Source organism: Tamandua tetradactyla, chromosome 5 (genome assembly GCF_023851605.1).
Source record: "Tamandua tetradactyla isolate mTamTet1 chromosome 5, mTamTet1.pri, whole genome shotgun sequence".
NCBI lineage: Eukaryota > Metazoa > Chordata > Mammalia > Pilosa > Myrmecophagidae > Tamandua > Tamandua tetradactyla.
This window is the reverse complement of record NC_135331.1, coordinates 26,620,027-26,637,519: the sequence shown is the minus strand read 5'-3', so window position 1 is coordinate 26,637,519 and position 17,493 is coordinate 26,620,027. Positions and strand designations below refer to the sequence as shown.

At 39.1% G+C, this 17,493-nt stretch overlaps 1 protein-coding gene across 7 annotated transcripts in view; it reads left to right on the top strand.

Annotated features, from left to right (window-relative positions):
- The window catches only part of PI4KA (phosphatidylinositol 4-kinase alpha), a 182,200-nt gene that overhangs the window by 73,041 nt on the left and 91,666 nt on the right, over positions 1–17,493 (top strand). For all 7 annotated transcript variants that reach the window (XM_077160279.1, XM_077160283.1, XM_077160278.1 and 4 more), the window contains exon 7: positions 481–547. In XM_077160279.1, the coding sequence (XP_077016394.1) occupies positions 481–547 (67 nt within the window). The remainder of the gene's footprint in view (positions 1–480; positions 548–17,493) is intronic.

Here is a 17,493-nt window from a genome sequence, read left to right as displayed (position 1 = left end):
AGGACAAAGATCTTGTTTAGTGGTCATGCAGGTCAGGTCCACCTCAAGCTGTTTGATGAAACTTAAGAAACATCAAAAGTGCTTGGGGAAGTCTCTTTAATCTTTTTAAGCTCTGTAAGCGATTTCATTTCTTGGTCACAAAGTTTTTGTTTCATATGTGCTGGGTGCCAAACTCTGTACCAAGTAAGAGATAGTTGGTGTCCTTAAGGAGCACACAATTGTCTCACGGGAGAAAAGATAAAAACAGGAAGCACAGAAGAGTCCAGCTCAGGGTCATGTATATATAAAATATATGGTCGGCTCTGAAGGATTTGGTGGCATAGTAGGGAAAGCTTCAGCTTTGATGGGTTTCAGGGCGGCGCTGAGTCTTGAGCCAGGACTTAAACTACAAATAGTGGACTAGCAGAGTACACAAGTTTCCAGGAGTCTGACTGAGGTTGACCACCCTTCCCTGCTGTGTCCCTGTCGTTGATGTTCCAGGTCAGCCCTGAGCGTGGCATGCCCCCTCCTAGCTCCCCTGGAGGATCAGCCTTCCACTACTTTGAAGGTAGGCTTCACTTTCTCTCAGGAACATCCACCTCACACTGGGATGGCGGACCCAGAGGGACTCTGTGAGATTAAGGATGCTGCAGTAACTCTCTTTTCACGGGTCCAAGGTGCTAAGCTTGTAGAAAGCATTTATTTTCTTTTTTTCATTTAAGTTTCTTATAGTTTAATTAAAAAATATTCCAAACATAGAGGAAAGTGTAGAAAATAATGTCAGACCCCATAGCTGCCCTCTATATGTACTGTGTTGCCTGCTAGTCCTGTGGGGTCCTGGTTTGTAGAGGGAGACCTAATATCAGCCCAATAAGTATTTAGATAATAGTAAAGAATGAAATAGTAGGACTGCTACTAATAATACTCTTTATAGGGCTCTTCACAAAGTCCTCATTCATAGTTTATGGACTTTAAGTCATAAAGCCACATGACTTAAATTACCTCCACTTTACCCTTGAGGGAAAGACTCAAACTCAGTAACAGAACAGGGAGAAGTCAGAATTCCATGCCTGGCTGTGCGTGTATTCCATTGTCAGATGATGCTAATTGCTAGAAGAGCAGAGCATTTCTCAAGAGGCTTTTGAGAGATGTGAGAGGAAATTTAAAAAAATGGACAAGAGTAAATGCAAATAAATGTGGTCAACACAGCTTAAGCTATCTCTGGAAGACCCATAACATATGTAGAATGTAAAGGCTCCATCCACTGTGCCTCCCAGCCCCTTGTTGAGCTGTATGTAGAGTAGAGAGCTCTGGGCTTTAAGAAGCCCCCTGCCTTAGGGGCATCTGAAGACAAGGATGTGCTCTCTTTCTGATCACAGGTGATCTTCATGGGGAAATGGGGAAGTTGAAAATTTCCCCCTTTCTCCCCATTCCTCTAAGGGGTCTTTGCAAATATTTCTTTACTTACTGTCCAAATCACTCTGGGGTTTTTTTGGAGGGGGTAGGAGTGGTGCATGGTCCTGGAATTGAACTTGGGTCTCCTGCATGAAAGGCCAGCATTCTACCACTGAACCACCTGATCACTCTGGGATTTATCAGGGCATCACACTAACCTGGACAAACCAACAAAGTCTCATGACCTGTTCAAGATTCCATGTACTTATGGTTTTCAATTAAACTGTCGTATATACAAATTAAATTAAGAAATGCACTACCCAAAATACAAATTTTGCACCAAATAAACATCTCTCCCTTTAGACTCACACAGAAGTTTTAAAATATGGATGATATCATCCTTTACCCAGTCTTCTTATTTAGCTTAGTCCTATCCAGATCAACTTCTTTCATATCTTCACTTGATGTCTGATCACTTTTTCAACAGTTCCTCTGTGGGGTACTGTTGACTCTCATAGTTTCAGAACTCGGAACTCTGAGTCTCAGGTTTCACATAAATACCTGAAATTTCTGGGAAAGTACAAACATCTCAGTATCTGAAAATTTAGAATTAACAGTTAGACCTCTTGAATATATGACTGCTGTAAGAGCTTACAAATCTAGGACCCTTTACAATATGCCCCAGCCTACTAGCCCATGCTGTCAACTTTAGTTCACCGAATTTTTATACTGTAGTTAGTCCATATGATTGAAGCATGGTAATATTTGTCATTTTGTTCCTGACATTTCATTCAACTTACAACTCTTAAGGTTCATTCATCTAGTTGGATTCCTCAGAAGTTCATTCCTTCTTACAGCCACTCAGTAGTCCATTGTAGGTATACACCATAGTTCCCTTCCATTCCTCAGTCATTGTACCCTTAGGCCACCTCCATTCATTGTGGATCACAAACACTGCCACCAGAGACACCAGTGGGCAATTGTCCATTCATATCCCCACACTCAGCATCTCCAGGTTTATACTGAGCAATGGGGTTGCAGGATACTATGGCAACCCTACCCCTAGTCTCCTGTGGAACCACCACACGGCCCTCCAAGGGGCTACACCTCCCATTTACTGACAGTGAATAGGTACATCTCTTTCTCCATATTTTCTTTCTGTTCATTTTTAAATAGTTTTATTCACACAGCATATAGTCCACCCTAATTGTATAGGCATGCCTTGCCTCCATACTGTAAAGACATTTCCTTTTCTTCCACACAGAATCTATACCCCTTTCTCAATCCCCCTGCCTATTGACATTTAATTTCGGCATAATGCCTTTGTTACATTCATGGGAAGCATATTGCAATATTACCATCAACTATAGACCTTAACTTGCATTGATTGTACTTTTTCAATGGCCATACCACCTTGAAAGCACCCGATCTCATCCTTATGTCTTCATGCATATGTTGAAAATACTCTCTGAACACAGAATCTCACATTTACCCAGTCTACTCTCTTGACACGGGCTTTGACCCTTCCCTGCCTTGTTTCTTCATCGTTCATCTGTTCACCATCATTTGTCACAGAGCCTTCTAGGGCCTCAGCCCCTCTGTGGTGAGTGGTTGGCTTGCTCTTTGTGGACCCCTTGATCAGTCAGCAGTGTGCTTCACCATCATGGGACCAGTCCCAGCAACCACACGGGGTACTACCGTTCAGGTCTGCTCTAGCCGTTTGAGAAAGTTAGAAAATTTGCTTGGTCCTTATTCATGCTAATGATGCTGTTTAATAAGAAAATGTCACCAACTTGTTTATTTTCCAGTCATTGCCTTCTGTTGTGGTTTTAAAAGATAATTCACTTATTATTTTGATTTTTATTTATTTTTTTTTTGGGGGGGTGCATGGTCCAGGAATCAAACCCCAGTCTCCCGCATGAAAGGCACGCATTCTACCACTGTTCGTTTATTTTATTTTTTATTATTTTTCATTATTATTAGTTTTTGCATGGGTAGGCACCAGGAATATTTATTTATTTATTTATTTATTTTACTTTAAGCCTTCAAATTTACCACCAATTTGGCGGGGCTTGTTGCGTTGCCAATAAGGAACATTATGATTAGCGTAATTATTCTCTTTTTTTTTCATTAATTAAAGAAAAAAAAAGAAATTAACCCAACATTTAGAAATCATTCCATTCTACATATGCAATCAATTATTCTCATTTTTAAATTGGACTTCAGATCCCTCATCTGTCTTCCTTTTTCTTTGGCCAAGGTCACTATTAACTATGTTAAATTAAAGTACAGAATCCAAACTCCAAATCCAAACCCCCCCTTTACACTCCCAAGTATTGTCTATTTTGGGGGACATGGGCAAGCACCAGAAATCAAACCCGGGTCTCCGGCATGACAGGTGAGAACTCTGCTTGCTGAGCCACCATGGCCCGCCCCCAACTACTGTCTCTTTAATGTGACTTTAAAGTGTTCAAAGTTGGAGTTATTTCCCAGGAATTGGACTGTGTTGTTGGGTACTTATCGTCCAGCTCAGGTATTGGTCCTTTCACTTGGGTGTAGTGAGTCCAGCCTTTCTTTGCCATCCATATGGTCATTTTAGTTGTCAACATCCTTCCCAGGTCAGTTAGAGGTTGGAGTCTTTCCATGATTTGATGAGGACCCAGCTGCTAGGTTGGTATTGATGGGCAACAAATTTAAGAGGTGGGGTCTGGGCCAGCAAGCCAAGGTCTCTGAATTTTTAACCCCAGCCTCCATTGTTCTGCCCCATTTTTTCCTCCAATGTGTCCATTCCCAGCAAGTTACTCTCAGCTTCTTGGTCCATGCACAGAGTTGCCTGGTCACTGTGTGGCAGATTTTCCCTTCCCCTTTTCTCCTTCATAATTGGCAGATCCAAGCATCTGATCTCAGGTCCTTCTGGCTGCCGGAGGTGGGCCCCCAACTTCTTTGGAGGTTGCTTGTAGGAAGGGAGGAGCCGGGATTGTGAGCTTTTATAGCAGGCACATTAAGTCCTGAGTGGTAATTATTGTTTGTGGCTTTTGAGAGGCAGATCTCTATATATATATATAACCTAATGTTTAGAGATAGGGGCAAGGCCGATCAGGTTAGTGTTGAAGTGGTTTGGGGCACGGGGGTAAGGAAGACATTGTCTATATTTTGGAACCACATGTGCTCTTTGAGACCGGGGAAGAAAACATTTTTAATTGGTAAAATATTCATAACATAAAAATCTTTTTAACCATTTTAAATAGACAATTCTTTATATTGAGTGCATTGACAGTGCTATTTCAAGACTATTTTCATTAAATGAAACCAAAATCATACTCATTTAGCAATAACACCCCCCCTTCCCCACCCCTTATAACGACTATTCTGCTTTCTGTCTGTATGAATTTGATTCTGAATATTTCATATAAGAAAAATCCTAAAATGTTTGTCCTTTGATATCTGCCTTATTTCATTGAACATGACGTCTTCCAGGTTCATCTGTGTGGTTGCATGGACTGGAGACATGACTGGAGAATATTCCCTTGTGTAGATAGACCACATTTTGTTTATCCATTCACTTGTGGATGGGCACTTGGATTGCTTATACATTTTGACTATTGTGAATAAGGCTTCTTGTGAACATCAGTGTCCAAAAGCATTCCTGAGTCCCTGCTGTTGATTTTTTCGGCCATATACCTACGAGTCAGTTTGCCAAGTTGTAAGGTAATTCTATATTCACCTTCTGAGAAACTGGCAAAATATCTTCCACAGTGGCTGCGCCGTTTTACCTTCCCACCAATGCTCGAGGATTCCTACTTCTCCATGTCCTCACCCTCACTTGTTATTTTCAGATTTTAAATAATAGCTAGTGTGTATATGAAGTAGTATGTTGTCGTTTTAATTTGCAGTTCTTTAATGGCTATTGATGTTTCCATATGCTTATTACCATTTGAATATTTTCCTTGGACAAATGATCATATTATTTGAAATATTCAAATTTTTGGCCCTGTTTTAAATTGGGTTGTTTCTCTTTTAGTTGTTGCATTGTAATTTATATCGTCTGGATATTAAACCCTTATCCGATATATTGTTTACAAATATTTTCTCCCATTTTGTAGATTGTCTTTTTTTTTTAATTGTATAATGTAACATATATACAAAGCAAAGAAAGGAAGAAGCAATTGTTTTCAAAGCACTCTTCAACAATAGGTACAGGACAGATGCCAGAGTTTGTCATGGGCTATCATACCATTATCTCAGTTTTTAATTTCTAGCTGCTCCAGAACATTGGAGGCTAGAAGGAATAAATATTATTTTATCATCAGAATTGACTTTTTTTTTTACTTTTTTGTGAAAAATAACATATTTACAGAAAAGCAATAAATGTCACAGCACAGCAATTAGTTGTAGAGTAGATTTCAGAGTTTTGTATGGTTTACAGTTCCACAATTTTACGTTTTTACTCCTAGCTGCTCTGAGATACTGAAGACTAAAAGAAATGCCAATATTATGATTCAGGAATCATACTCATTTGTTAAACCCTACCTTCTCTGTATAACTCCACCATCACCTTTAATCTTTCTCTTACTCTTTAGGGGTATTTGGGCCATTCTAACTTTTTCATGGTGGGAGGGGCTGTCATTAATATGGGTTAGGGAGCTAGAACCCTCTGATGTTCTGGGGAGGCTAGGCCCTCTAGGTTTCAGGACTTATCTGGTCCAGGGACCCAAGTGGAGGTTGTAGGTTCTGGAAAGTTACCGTAGTGCATGGAACCTTTGTAAAATCTTATATATTGCCCTAGGTGTTCTTTAGGATTGGCTGGAATGGTTTTGGTTGGGATTTGGCAAGTTATGATAGGTAGCAATGTCTGACTTCAGCTTGCATAAGAGTGACCTCGAGAGTAGGCTCTCAACTCTATTTGAAATCTGTTAGCCGCTGATACCTTATTTGTTACATTTCTTTTCCCCCTTCTGGTCAGGATGGCATTGTTGATCCCACCATGCCAGATCTAGGCTCATCCCTGGGAGTCATCTCTCTCGCTGCTAGGGAGACTTTCACCCCAGATGTCATGTCCCATGTAGCAGGGAGGGCAATCATTTTACTTGCAGAGTTGGGTTTAGAGAGAAAGAGAGGTCACATCTAAGCAACAAAAGAGGTCCTCCAGAAGTAATTCTTAGGCATACCTATACGTAAGCTCAGCTTCTTTGCTACATACATGAGCTTCACAAGAGCAAGCCTCAAGATCAAGGGCTTGGCCTATTAATTTGGGTGTCCCTAATATTTGACACAGTATTAAGGGTTTTCCTGGTAGTAAAGTTTAATAGTTTCACATTTTTCCTCAGATCCCTCAAGGGACTTTGCAAATACTTTTTGATTATATGCTTTGTATATTCTAGGCTTAATATATCCAGGCATTATATTGAGTTATACAAGATTAAAGACCCTCATTCTTATTCTGGGCTCCTTGTGTTTTGATTGTTTTAATGAGCTATCCAGACAGGCTGAGGTAGATTATGTGCTACAGAAAATTTAAGTTTCAAACAAAATAAACCTTTCTTCCTTTCTCTCAAAGAGTAGGTGAGATTCTAAAATGTAGATAATGTCTTCCTTACCCCTGTTGTGAATTACCTTAATCCCCACCTGACTGGCTTCATTCTTACCTCTAAATACCAGGTTATACATATATAAAACAGCCTCTCAAAATCCAAAAAGAATAATTACCACTCCAGACTAAATGCGCCTCCTGTAAGAGCTTACAATCTAGATCCCAGTTTTCTTTTTGCCTTTCTTTCCTTTTTTTGGGGGGGGGTGCATGGTCCGGGAATCGAACCCATGTATCCTACATGAAAGGTGAGCATTCTACCACTGAACCATCCATACACCCCTGTTTTCTTATAAGCAATTTTAAAGGTGACCATACAATTACTGTTCTTTTGTTTCTGGCTTATTTTGCCTCACCAAATGTCCCACACATTCATTCACATCATTGCATGCCTCACAGCTTCTTTCCTTCTTGTAGTAGTACAACATTCGATCATATGTATACACCATCGTTCATCAGTCTATTTCTCAGTCAGTGCATCCTTCAGCCACCTGCATTCATTAGGCATCATGTATAATGCCATAAGTCCACAGTCCATCAACAGTCTAATTTTAGATAATTTCATTGTTCCCAATAGAAAGATAACCAATAAACAAACCCTCCCCTTCTTTTTAAAGGGGAAGTTTAAAAAGAAGGAAATTTAAACTTCCCCTTAACTCTCATCCCTTCTGCCATTATTTATCCCTGGTGTTGCTTTGGAACTGCTGATGTTTTCCTGTTAAACATAGCCCATAGCATGCAATAGCAGTTTTCCTCCTATACCCTGAACACTGTTTGTGTAAGTTTCATGCCTTTGAAGTAGTTCCTGCAAGAACTTATTTATATTTGTAGTGTTAATCAGTGGGACACATAGGTCTATACAACCCCTTTCAATCATGTTCACCTTCAATATGCTAATATTACTTGTAGACCCACTGGTGAACTGCCTTCACTTCTGTCTGTTCTCTTCACTTCTGTCTGTTCTTTAGCCTGTTAGCTACCTGTTCACCTACCTCTAGCTTCTGTGTATCTCTGAGTCCCCTATATTCTGAATTATAAGCCTCCAATTTGACTTTTACTATGGTCATAAAAGTGAAGTTGTACAGAATCTCTCGTTTTGTGTCTGGCTTATTTCACTCAGCATTATGTCCTCAAGGCTCATCCATCTTATGTGGTTCAGAACGTCATTTCGTCTTATTAATGCATAATATTCCATAGTGTGTATATGCCACATTTTGTTGAGCCACTCATCTGGATTTGGATTGTTCCCATCTTTTGGCGATTGTGAATAATGCTTCTGTGAACATCGGTATGCAAATGTCTTTTTGTATCTTTGCTTTCATCTGTTCTGGATATATATCAAGTAGTGCTATTGCCAGGTCGTAGGGCAACTCGATATTTAGTTTCCTAAGGAACTGCCAAACTGTCTTCCATAGTGGCCGTACCAATATACATTCTCACCAGCAGTGGGTAAGTGTCCCAATTTCTCACATCCTCTCCAACATTTATAGTTTCCAGTTTGTTTAATAGCAGACATTCTTATAGGTGTGAGGTGGTATCTCATTGTGGTCTTGGTCTTCAGTTCCTTTATAGCCAGTAAAAATAAACATCTCTTCATGTGCTTTTGAGCAATCTGTTTTGCTCTTCAGAATAATGCCTATTCATATCTTTAGCCCATTTTAAAATTGGGTTGTTTTTTTTTGTTGCTGAGTTAATGTGATTTCTTTATGTATACAGGATGTTAAACCTTTGTCCAATGTGTGATTTCCAAATATTTTCTCCCATTGAGTTGGCTACCTCTTCACCTTTTTGACAAAATCTTTTTTTTTAAATACCAAAAAACACCAAACAAATGCAAATATTCTTAACTTTTGATCGTTCCATCCTCGATTTTCGATTTTTGCTCTTTTTTTTTTTTTTTTTGGCATGGGCAGGCACCAAGAATCAAACCCAGGTCTCCAGCATGGCAGGTGAGAACTCTGCCTGCTGAGCCACTGTGGCCCACCCTCTTCTATGTTTTTTAATATAGACATTTGGGCAAGGAACTTCCCTCTCAGCCCAGCCTTTGCTACATCCCGTAAGTTCTGATATGTTGTATTCTCATTTTCATTTGTCTTCAGATAGCTACTGATCTCTCTAGCAATTTCTTCTTTGACCCACTGATTGTTTAAGAGTGTGCTATTTAGGGTGGGCCATGGTGTCTTAGCAGGCAGAGTTATTGCCTGCCATGCTAGAGACCCAGGTTTGTTTCCTAGTGCCTGCCCATGCAAAAAAAAAGATTGTGTTATTTAATCTCCATATATTTGTGAAAGTTCTTGTTCTTTGGTGGTTATTGATATCCAGCTTCATTCCATTGTGATCAGAGAAGGTGCTTTGAATAATTTCAGTGTTTTTAAATTTGTGAAGACTTGTTTTGTGCCCTAGCATGTGATCTATTCTGGAGAATGTACCATAAGCACTAAAAGAGAATGTATACCCTGATGTTTGGGGTATATTGACCTATATATGTCTGTGAGGTCTAATCCATTAATCAAATTGTTTAACTTCTCTTTTTCCTTGTTGATCCTCTGTCTGTACCGGAGAGTGGTGTATTGAAGTCTCCAACTAGTATTGTTGAAACATCTATCGCTCTCTTTAGTTACTCAATGTCTGTCTCATGTACTTTGGAGCTCCTTGATTTGGAACATAAACATTTATGATTGTTATTTCTTCTTGGTGAATTGTCCCTTTCATTTATATATAGTGTCCTTTGTCTTTTATGATGTCTTTACATTTAAGTTCTGTTTTAGTCTGTTATTAGTATAGCTATTCCTGCTTTCTTTGGTTACAACTTGTGCAGAATGGCTTTTTCCCTCCTTTTATTTTCAATCTATTTGTATCCTTTTGTCTGAGATGAGTCTCTTGTAAGCAGCATATAGTATAGCTGGATTATATTTCTTAATCCATTCTGCTAATCCATGTCTTTTAATTGCTAAGTTTAGTCTGTTAATATTCAAACTTATTACTGAAAAGGCATTTCTTGAATCTACCATCTTATCATTTGAATTTTATTAGTCAAATCTGTATGTTCTTTTCCTTCTTTCTTTCTTTATAATTTAAGTTACTCTTACTGATACTCTTTAATTCTGTGTCCTCTTCCAAACCTCCCTTTCCTGTCTTTTTTTCCAACTGGCAGAATTCCCTTTAATATTTCTTGTAGAGCTAGTCTCTTGTTGACAGATTCTTTCAGGATTTGTTCGTCTGTGAAAATTTTAATCTCTCCCTCAGTTTTCCCTAGGTATAGAATTCTTGGCTGGAAGTCTTTCTCTTTCAGGATCTTAAATATATCATATCACTGCCTCCTCACCTCTGTAGTGCTAGTTGAGTAGTCCAAACTCCGTCTTACGTGGTTTCCCTTGAATGTAGTTGAATTATTCCCTTGAATTATTTTTCTCCTGCTGCTTTCAGGATTTTCTGCTTCTCTTCAACATTTGACAGACTGATAAGTGTATATCTTGGGGAAGGCCTATATGGATTTATTCTATTTGAAATTAACTGAGCTTCTTTGATTTGCGTATTTATGTTCTTTGGAAGGGTTGGGACGTTTTCCCCCATTATAGCCTCAACTAATCTTCTTATCCCTTTTCTCTTCTCCTTCTAGGACACCAATGATTCTTATGTTTGTGTACTTTATTTTGTCCATCATTTCCCTGCGATCCAATTCAGATTTTTACATCTTTTTTTGCCATTTGCTGTTTTGAGTGTTCAAAATCAGTTGTTCTGTCCTCTGGTTCGCTTATTCTTTCTTTTGCCTCTTCAAGTTTACTTTTGTGTATCTTGAGCATATTTTTTATTTGGTCTCCAGCATCTTTAATCTCTGATATCTGCTATTTTTCTATTCTTTCACATTCCTCTTTATGCTCTTCTAGTGTCTTCTTGATCTCCTTTATGTCATTAGCTATCCCATTTATTTTATTTAGTAGAGTTATGTACACATCTTTGATTAGTTGTTCCAATGTCCGTGTCTCCTCTGATGTTTTAATTTGGTCATTAGGCTGGGCTGTATCTGCCTACATCATGATATGCTTAGTGATCTTCTGCTGTCTTTGAGGCCTGTAGATGTCTTGATAGGGTTACTTTGGAAGTAGATTTCCTTCAGTAGTCTAAAGCTTTATATTTGGGGGGATGAATGTGTGGAGCAGGATACAGGGTATAGGGTGAGGCGGAACAGTGCGGTGACGCATTGCTGCTCAGGTATAGGCGCAGGTCGGGGAAGCTACAGTGGTGCCTGTGAGCATTGGGTGTGGGTCACAGGGTTGTGAAGGTGTGGTGCAAAAGCTGAAGGTATGGGGTGCAGCTCATGCAGACTCTGGAGCACAAGAACAGGGTGCAGCGTGGGGTACACAGAGGTAGAGCGCAGTGGGAGGCTGTGTGGATGCACGGGGGCTGGTGTGCAGGTAGGATGTGGGTGGACATGTGAAGCGTGTGGGTGTAAGGTCAGTGGCACAGAGGTCGGGGCACAGCATAGGGCAGGGTGCAGGTGTATCCTCGCATGTCGGATGGAGGCGTCCAGAGGGCCATGGATATGAATGTGTAAGGGGCATGTTAGGCTGTTTGTACCAGCTTGGTGGTCTCGGGTTGTCTGCATCTCAGTTCTTCAACTTTTGCAACCAGGGCCTCCCTATGTGGTCAAGACTCTCCCAGGTCACGCCCTGGAGTTGCCGTCTCAGTTGCTTTCCCATCCCTTTTCTAGCTGTTCCTTCGAACCTGTCCTAGTCTGCCATCTTCCTAGAACTGTAGATTGTCTTTTTATTTCTTGGTAATACACTTTGCTGCACAAATAGTTTTTAATTTTGATGAAATCCATTTTATCTATTTTTTTTTCTTTTTTTACTTGGGCTTTAGGTATAAAATGTAAAAATCCATTACCTACTACAAGGTCCTGAAGAAAATTTTTTTTTTAAGTTTTATAGTGTTGTTTTTAGTGTTACATTTAGGTTGTTGATACATTTTTAGTTAATTTTTGTATAGGTGGGAGGTGGGGGGGGGGCTACCTTTATTCTTTTGCATGTGGATTTCCATTTGTTCCAGCACCGTTTGTTGAAGAGATGATTCTTTCCTCATCAAATGTACTTGACACCTTGTTGAAAATCTGAGACTCTGTGGAGTCTTAATTCTATTCCATTGGTCTATATCTTTATCCTTATAACACACTGTTTTAAAAGCTGTAGCTTTGTAGTAAGTTTTAAAATTGGGAAATGTCAGTCCTCCAACATTTTTCTTCTTTTTCAAGACTGTTTTGACTATTTGGGATCTCTTGAAATTCCATATAAATTTGAAGCTCAGTTTTTCCATTCCTGTAAAAAATGCTGCTGGAAGTTTGATAGGGATTACATTGAATTTGTATATCGCTTTATGTAGTTCAAGACCTTCACCTCCTTGGTTAGATTTATTCCTATTTTATTCATTTAGATGCTATTGTAAATGAAGTTGTTTTCTCCATTTCTTTTTGGATTGTTCATTACTGGTGTATATAATCCAACTAACTTCTGCGTAATTATCAACTAACTTCTGTGTGATTATCTTGTGTCCTGTATCTTTGCTGAATTTGTTTATTAATTCTAGTAGCTTTCTTGTAGATTCATTGAGATTTTTTATATGTAGGATATCATTTGCAAATAGAATTTTTTACTTCTTCCTTTCCAATTTGGATACCTTCTATTTCTTTCTTTTACTTGATTGCTCTGACTAGAACTTAAACAGTGTGATGTTAATAACTGTGACATCAGGTATCCTTGTCTTGTTTCTGATCTTAGTATTTTATTTGTTGTGGGTTTTTTTAAATGCCCCTTATCTTGTTGAGAAAATGCCCTTCTATTCCTAGTTTTCTGCAAGTTTTTACCGTGAAAGCATTTCGGGTTTTGTCAAATGCCTTTTCTCTGTCAATTGAGAAGATCACGTGGTATTTTACCTTCATTCTATTAATGTGGTTTATAACCTTGATTGATTTCCATATGTTGAACCATTCCTACATTTCTGGAGTAAATCCCGTTCGGTCATAGTGTATAATCCTCTTAATATACTGTTGGGTTCAGTTTGCCAATATTTTCTTGAAGACTTTTCCATTTTTATTCATAGGGAATATTGGTCTGTAATTTTCTTTTTTTTGTGCTATCTTTATTTGGCTTTGGTGTAAGGGTAATGCTGGCCTCGTACAATTAATTAGGAAGTAGCCCTCCTCTTCTACTTTTTGGAAGAATTTGAGAAGGATCGGTGTTAAGTTTTTAAAAATCTTTGGTAGAATTCAGCAGTAAAGCATCCTGTCCTGTCCTTTTTTTGTTGGGAGATTTTTACTTACAGTTTCAGTCTCTTTTACTTGTTAATAGGTCTGTTTAGATTTTGTATTTCTTCTTGCATCAGATTAGATAATTTGTGTATTTCCAGGAATTTGCCCTTTCATCCAGATTTTCTTATTTGTTGGTATATAATTGCTCATAGTACCCTCTTATAGTCCTTTTTATTTCTGTACTGTTCATAGTAATGTATACATTTGTCATCTTGATTTTAGTTATTTATATCTTCTCTTTTTCTTTGTTAGTCTACCTAAAGGTTTGTTGATTTCATTGATCTTAAAAATGAAAATTTTGGTTTTGTTGATTACCTCTGTTTTCTTGGTCTTTGTGCTGATTTGAAAGAATTGTGTGCCCTAGAAAAGCCATGTTTTAATCCTGACCCATCTTGTGGAGGCAACCATTTCTCTTGATCCCTATTCAGTACGGTAGTTTGGAGACTTGATTAGATTTTCTCCTCAGAGATGTGACGCCATCCATTCCAGGTGGGTCTTAATTAGTTTATTGGAATCCTTTAAAAGAGGAAACATTTTCGAGAGAGCCAGGAGAGCCCAGGCAACCAGAGACCTTTGGAGATGAAGAAGGAAAACACTCTCGGGGGAGCTTCATGAAACAAGAAGCCTGGAGAGAGAGCTAGCAGATGTTGCTGTTTGCCATGTGCGTTTCCAGTTGAAAGAGAAACCCTGAATGTCATCGGCCTTCTTGAACTAATGTATCTTTCCCTGAATGCCTTAGATTGGACATTTCTATAGACTTGCTTTAATTTGGACAATTTCACAGCCTAAGAACTATAAATGTGCAACTTAATAAATTCCCCTTTTAAAAAGCCATTCTCTTTCTAGTATATTGCATTCTGGCAGCTAGCAAACTAGAACCGTCTCTATTTCATTTATCTCTGCTCTAATCTTTATTATTTCCTTCCTTCTCCTTTGTGTTTTGTTTATTCTTCTTGTTCTAGTTCTTTAATTGTTAAGTTATTTTGATCTTTCTTCTTTTTTAAAGTAAGCATTTAGAGCTGTGAAGTTCCCTCTGAATGTAGCTTTGATCTATTGTCTCATGTCCTTTCCTTTTAACCTGCAGACTTTCTTTAGCTTCTCTTCTTGGACTGGTCTAGTGGTGAATTCCCTCAGCTTTTGTTTATATGAAACTGTCTTAATCTCTCCCCCAATTTTGAAATACAAATTTTTCCAGAAATAGAGTTCTTGGTTGACAATTTTTTGTTTTCAGCACTTTAAATGTGTCATCCTGGAGCCGAGCAGCCCTGCGAGCTCTTGGAGAAATTGAGACCACAACCAAGGGCTAGTGCCGAGAGGGTTCTTAACTCAGTCTCAGGAAAGAAGTCAAGGACTATTCAGTGTGTACAGACAGTGTAATAAGCTTGATGCCAAAGAGTCCTGAGAGTTCCCGGCTGGATACCAGAGAGCCCTGGGACTTCTTGGCTAAATGCTAAAGAGCCCCAGGAATTCTCTGCTGGATGCTAGAAAGCCGCCGGAATTTTCAGGGAAAGACTCCGACCAGTGGCTGACCGTGAAGGTTTTGACTCAGCCACAGGAAAGATCTCGAGGACTATTCAGTGTATACAGCTCAAAACTTTAATGTGCAGTGAAAGAACACTTTCAAAGAGAGATGAGCGCAGGCATTCTCCAAAGGAGGAGGAGCCCTCTGAAGCCCGGATCCTTGCATTATAAGGACTTGGAGGGGCCCTTCCCCCTCTGGCCCTGCTAATAAGGGATTGATGAGCTGCACTTTTATTGGTTCTTTTCAGGTTCTGACCTGAGTGAGGGCCAGGTGTGTGCATGCCAAAAGGAACTTGTGTTAGGGGTCTTAGGGTTATTTCCCCATCCCTGTCCCCTGTCTACCCTGTCTCAATCTTACTCCCTTCTTGCTTCCATAGTTTCCAATAAGAAGTTGGCACTTAATCATACTGAGGCTCCCTTTGTGCGTGGCAGGTTGCTTCTCTCGCAGCGTTCAGAATGCTTTCTTTATCATTGACATTTGACTGATTATAGTATGTCGTGGTTTGGGTCTGTCTGGGTTTATCCTGATTAGAGTTCATTGAGTGTCTTGGTTGGGTATATGCATGTGTTTTGTTAAATTTGAGAAGTTTTCAGCCATTATTTCTTTGAATATTCTTCTACCCCTTCTCTTTCTGGGGTCCTACGATGTGTATGTTACTATGCTTGATGGTATCTCATAGGTTCCTCCTTTTCTTCGTTCTTTTTATTTCCTGCTCCGCAAACTGAATGATTTCACTTGGCTTATTGTCAAGTTCTCTGATTCTTCTGGCAGCTCTACTCTGCTGTTACATCCCTCTAGGGAATATTTAATGTCTTTTAGTGTTTGAATCTATTTAATAATTTCTGTCTTCCTATTGATACTCTTTGTGTTCGTGTATCATTTTCCTGATTTCCTTTAATTCTTTTATCATATTTAGGACCATTTCAAAAAGTATTTTTTCTGGTATGTCCCTGGCTGGTACTTCCCATTGATGGCTTCTAATGCTTTAATCTTCTTCTTTGCCTGGGCCATCACTTCCTGTTTCTTTGCCTGTTTTGTGACCTCCTATCAAAACCAGGACACCTTGATATTTTAATGTGCGGGTGCTAGAATTTAAACACTGTGGCATCTGTTCCTTAAGCTTGTATCCCAATGGTATTATGACAGAGCTTTCTTTGCTAGGAGCTAACAAAAAAAAAAGAGGAGGAGGAGGAAAAGATAACTTTCCTGTCTTTGCAGGTTAACCTGTAAGGATGTTCTCCTTCAAGGCTTATTTACATATCGAGTTTAGAGAAGAGCTCCAGGCCAAAGCATAGGTTTCTCCCTGATCCTATCTACACCTGTGTCTTGTCTTAGGCATGTGCATGTGACCCTAGGAATTCATTTGTTTACATGGTTTCAACTGTGCCCTGTTCCCCAGGAAACCATTTCTTCACAGTCCCAGGCATTGCACTGCATGTCTGCATGTCCTACATCCAGAAATCCCTTGCCCAAGGCAACACGATTTGACTGCACTTACACAGTGTTCTCTCAGAGAGTTCCATGAGTCACTTTCTACATGAGGGCAAGTCCTTAGATGGCACATCCCACAGGCCACTACCAGCCACATTAGAGCAGACATAGGTGCCCCTCATATGTGCAGCGTGGTTACTCTCGGCAACTGGGCCTGGGAGCCACACCAGGCACTGCTGGTTTCTCCCCAAACCCGCAAGTTGTGGCAGCTTGATTTGGCACCCTCCCTGATGTAGCAGTGCTGTCACTGTGTTTTGGAGCTCTGAGAAAGAGATTTTTGTCAGTTGTTCCTTGTTCAAAGCTTCTGTGGGTGGAAGGAACTTTGAAGCTTCTCACTCCATCTTTTTGAAAGAGAGCCTCTTCTTCATTTTTGAAAGGTCTTTTTGCCAAATATAGAATTCTTGCTTGACAGTTGTTTTCTTTAAGGTCTTTAAATGTGCCATCCCCTGTCCATGGTTTCTGATGAGAAATCCATTGTTAATCTCATGGGGGGATCCCTTTTATGTGACAAGTGTCAACTCTCTTTCTGCTTTTAAAATCCTCTCTTTATCTTTGTATTTGACAATTTTATTTTAATGTGGCTTGGTGAAGATGTTGTAGAGTCCTGTTTTGAGTCCATTGAGTTTCCTGGACATGTATATTCATGTCTTTCATCAGATTTGGGAAATTTGGAGCCATTTTTTTCTCAAATACTTTTTCTTACTCTTTCTCTTTCTCTTGTCTTTCTGGGACCCCAGTGATGCATGTGGTAGAATACTTGATGGTATCCCACAGTTCTTTCAGGCTCTGTTAATGTCTCATTAGTTTTGTTTTTGTTTTTTTTAGGATGCTGAAGTATTTATTTGTTATTAATTTTCTAAAAAAAATAACAACAAACAAAAACATTCTTAACATATGATCGTTCCGTTCTACATATGTAATCAGTAATTTACAGTATCATCACATAGTTGTATATTCATCATCATGATTACTTAGAACATTTTTTATCAATTCACCTTTAGAAATAAAAAGAAAGCAGAAAAAATTCATACATACCATACCCTTTATCCCTGCCTTTCACTGAACACTAGCATTTCAATCTACTAAATTTACTTTAACCTTTGTTCCCCCTATTATTTATTTTTGTTCTGTATGTTTTACTCATCTGTTGATAAGATAGATAAAAGACACAAGGTTTTCACAATCACACAGTCACATTGTGAAAGCTGTATCATT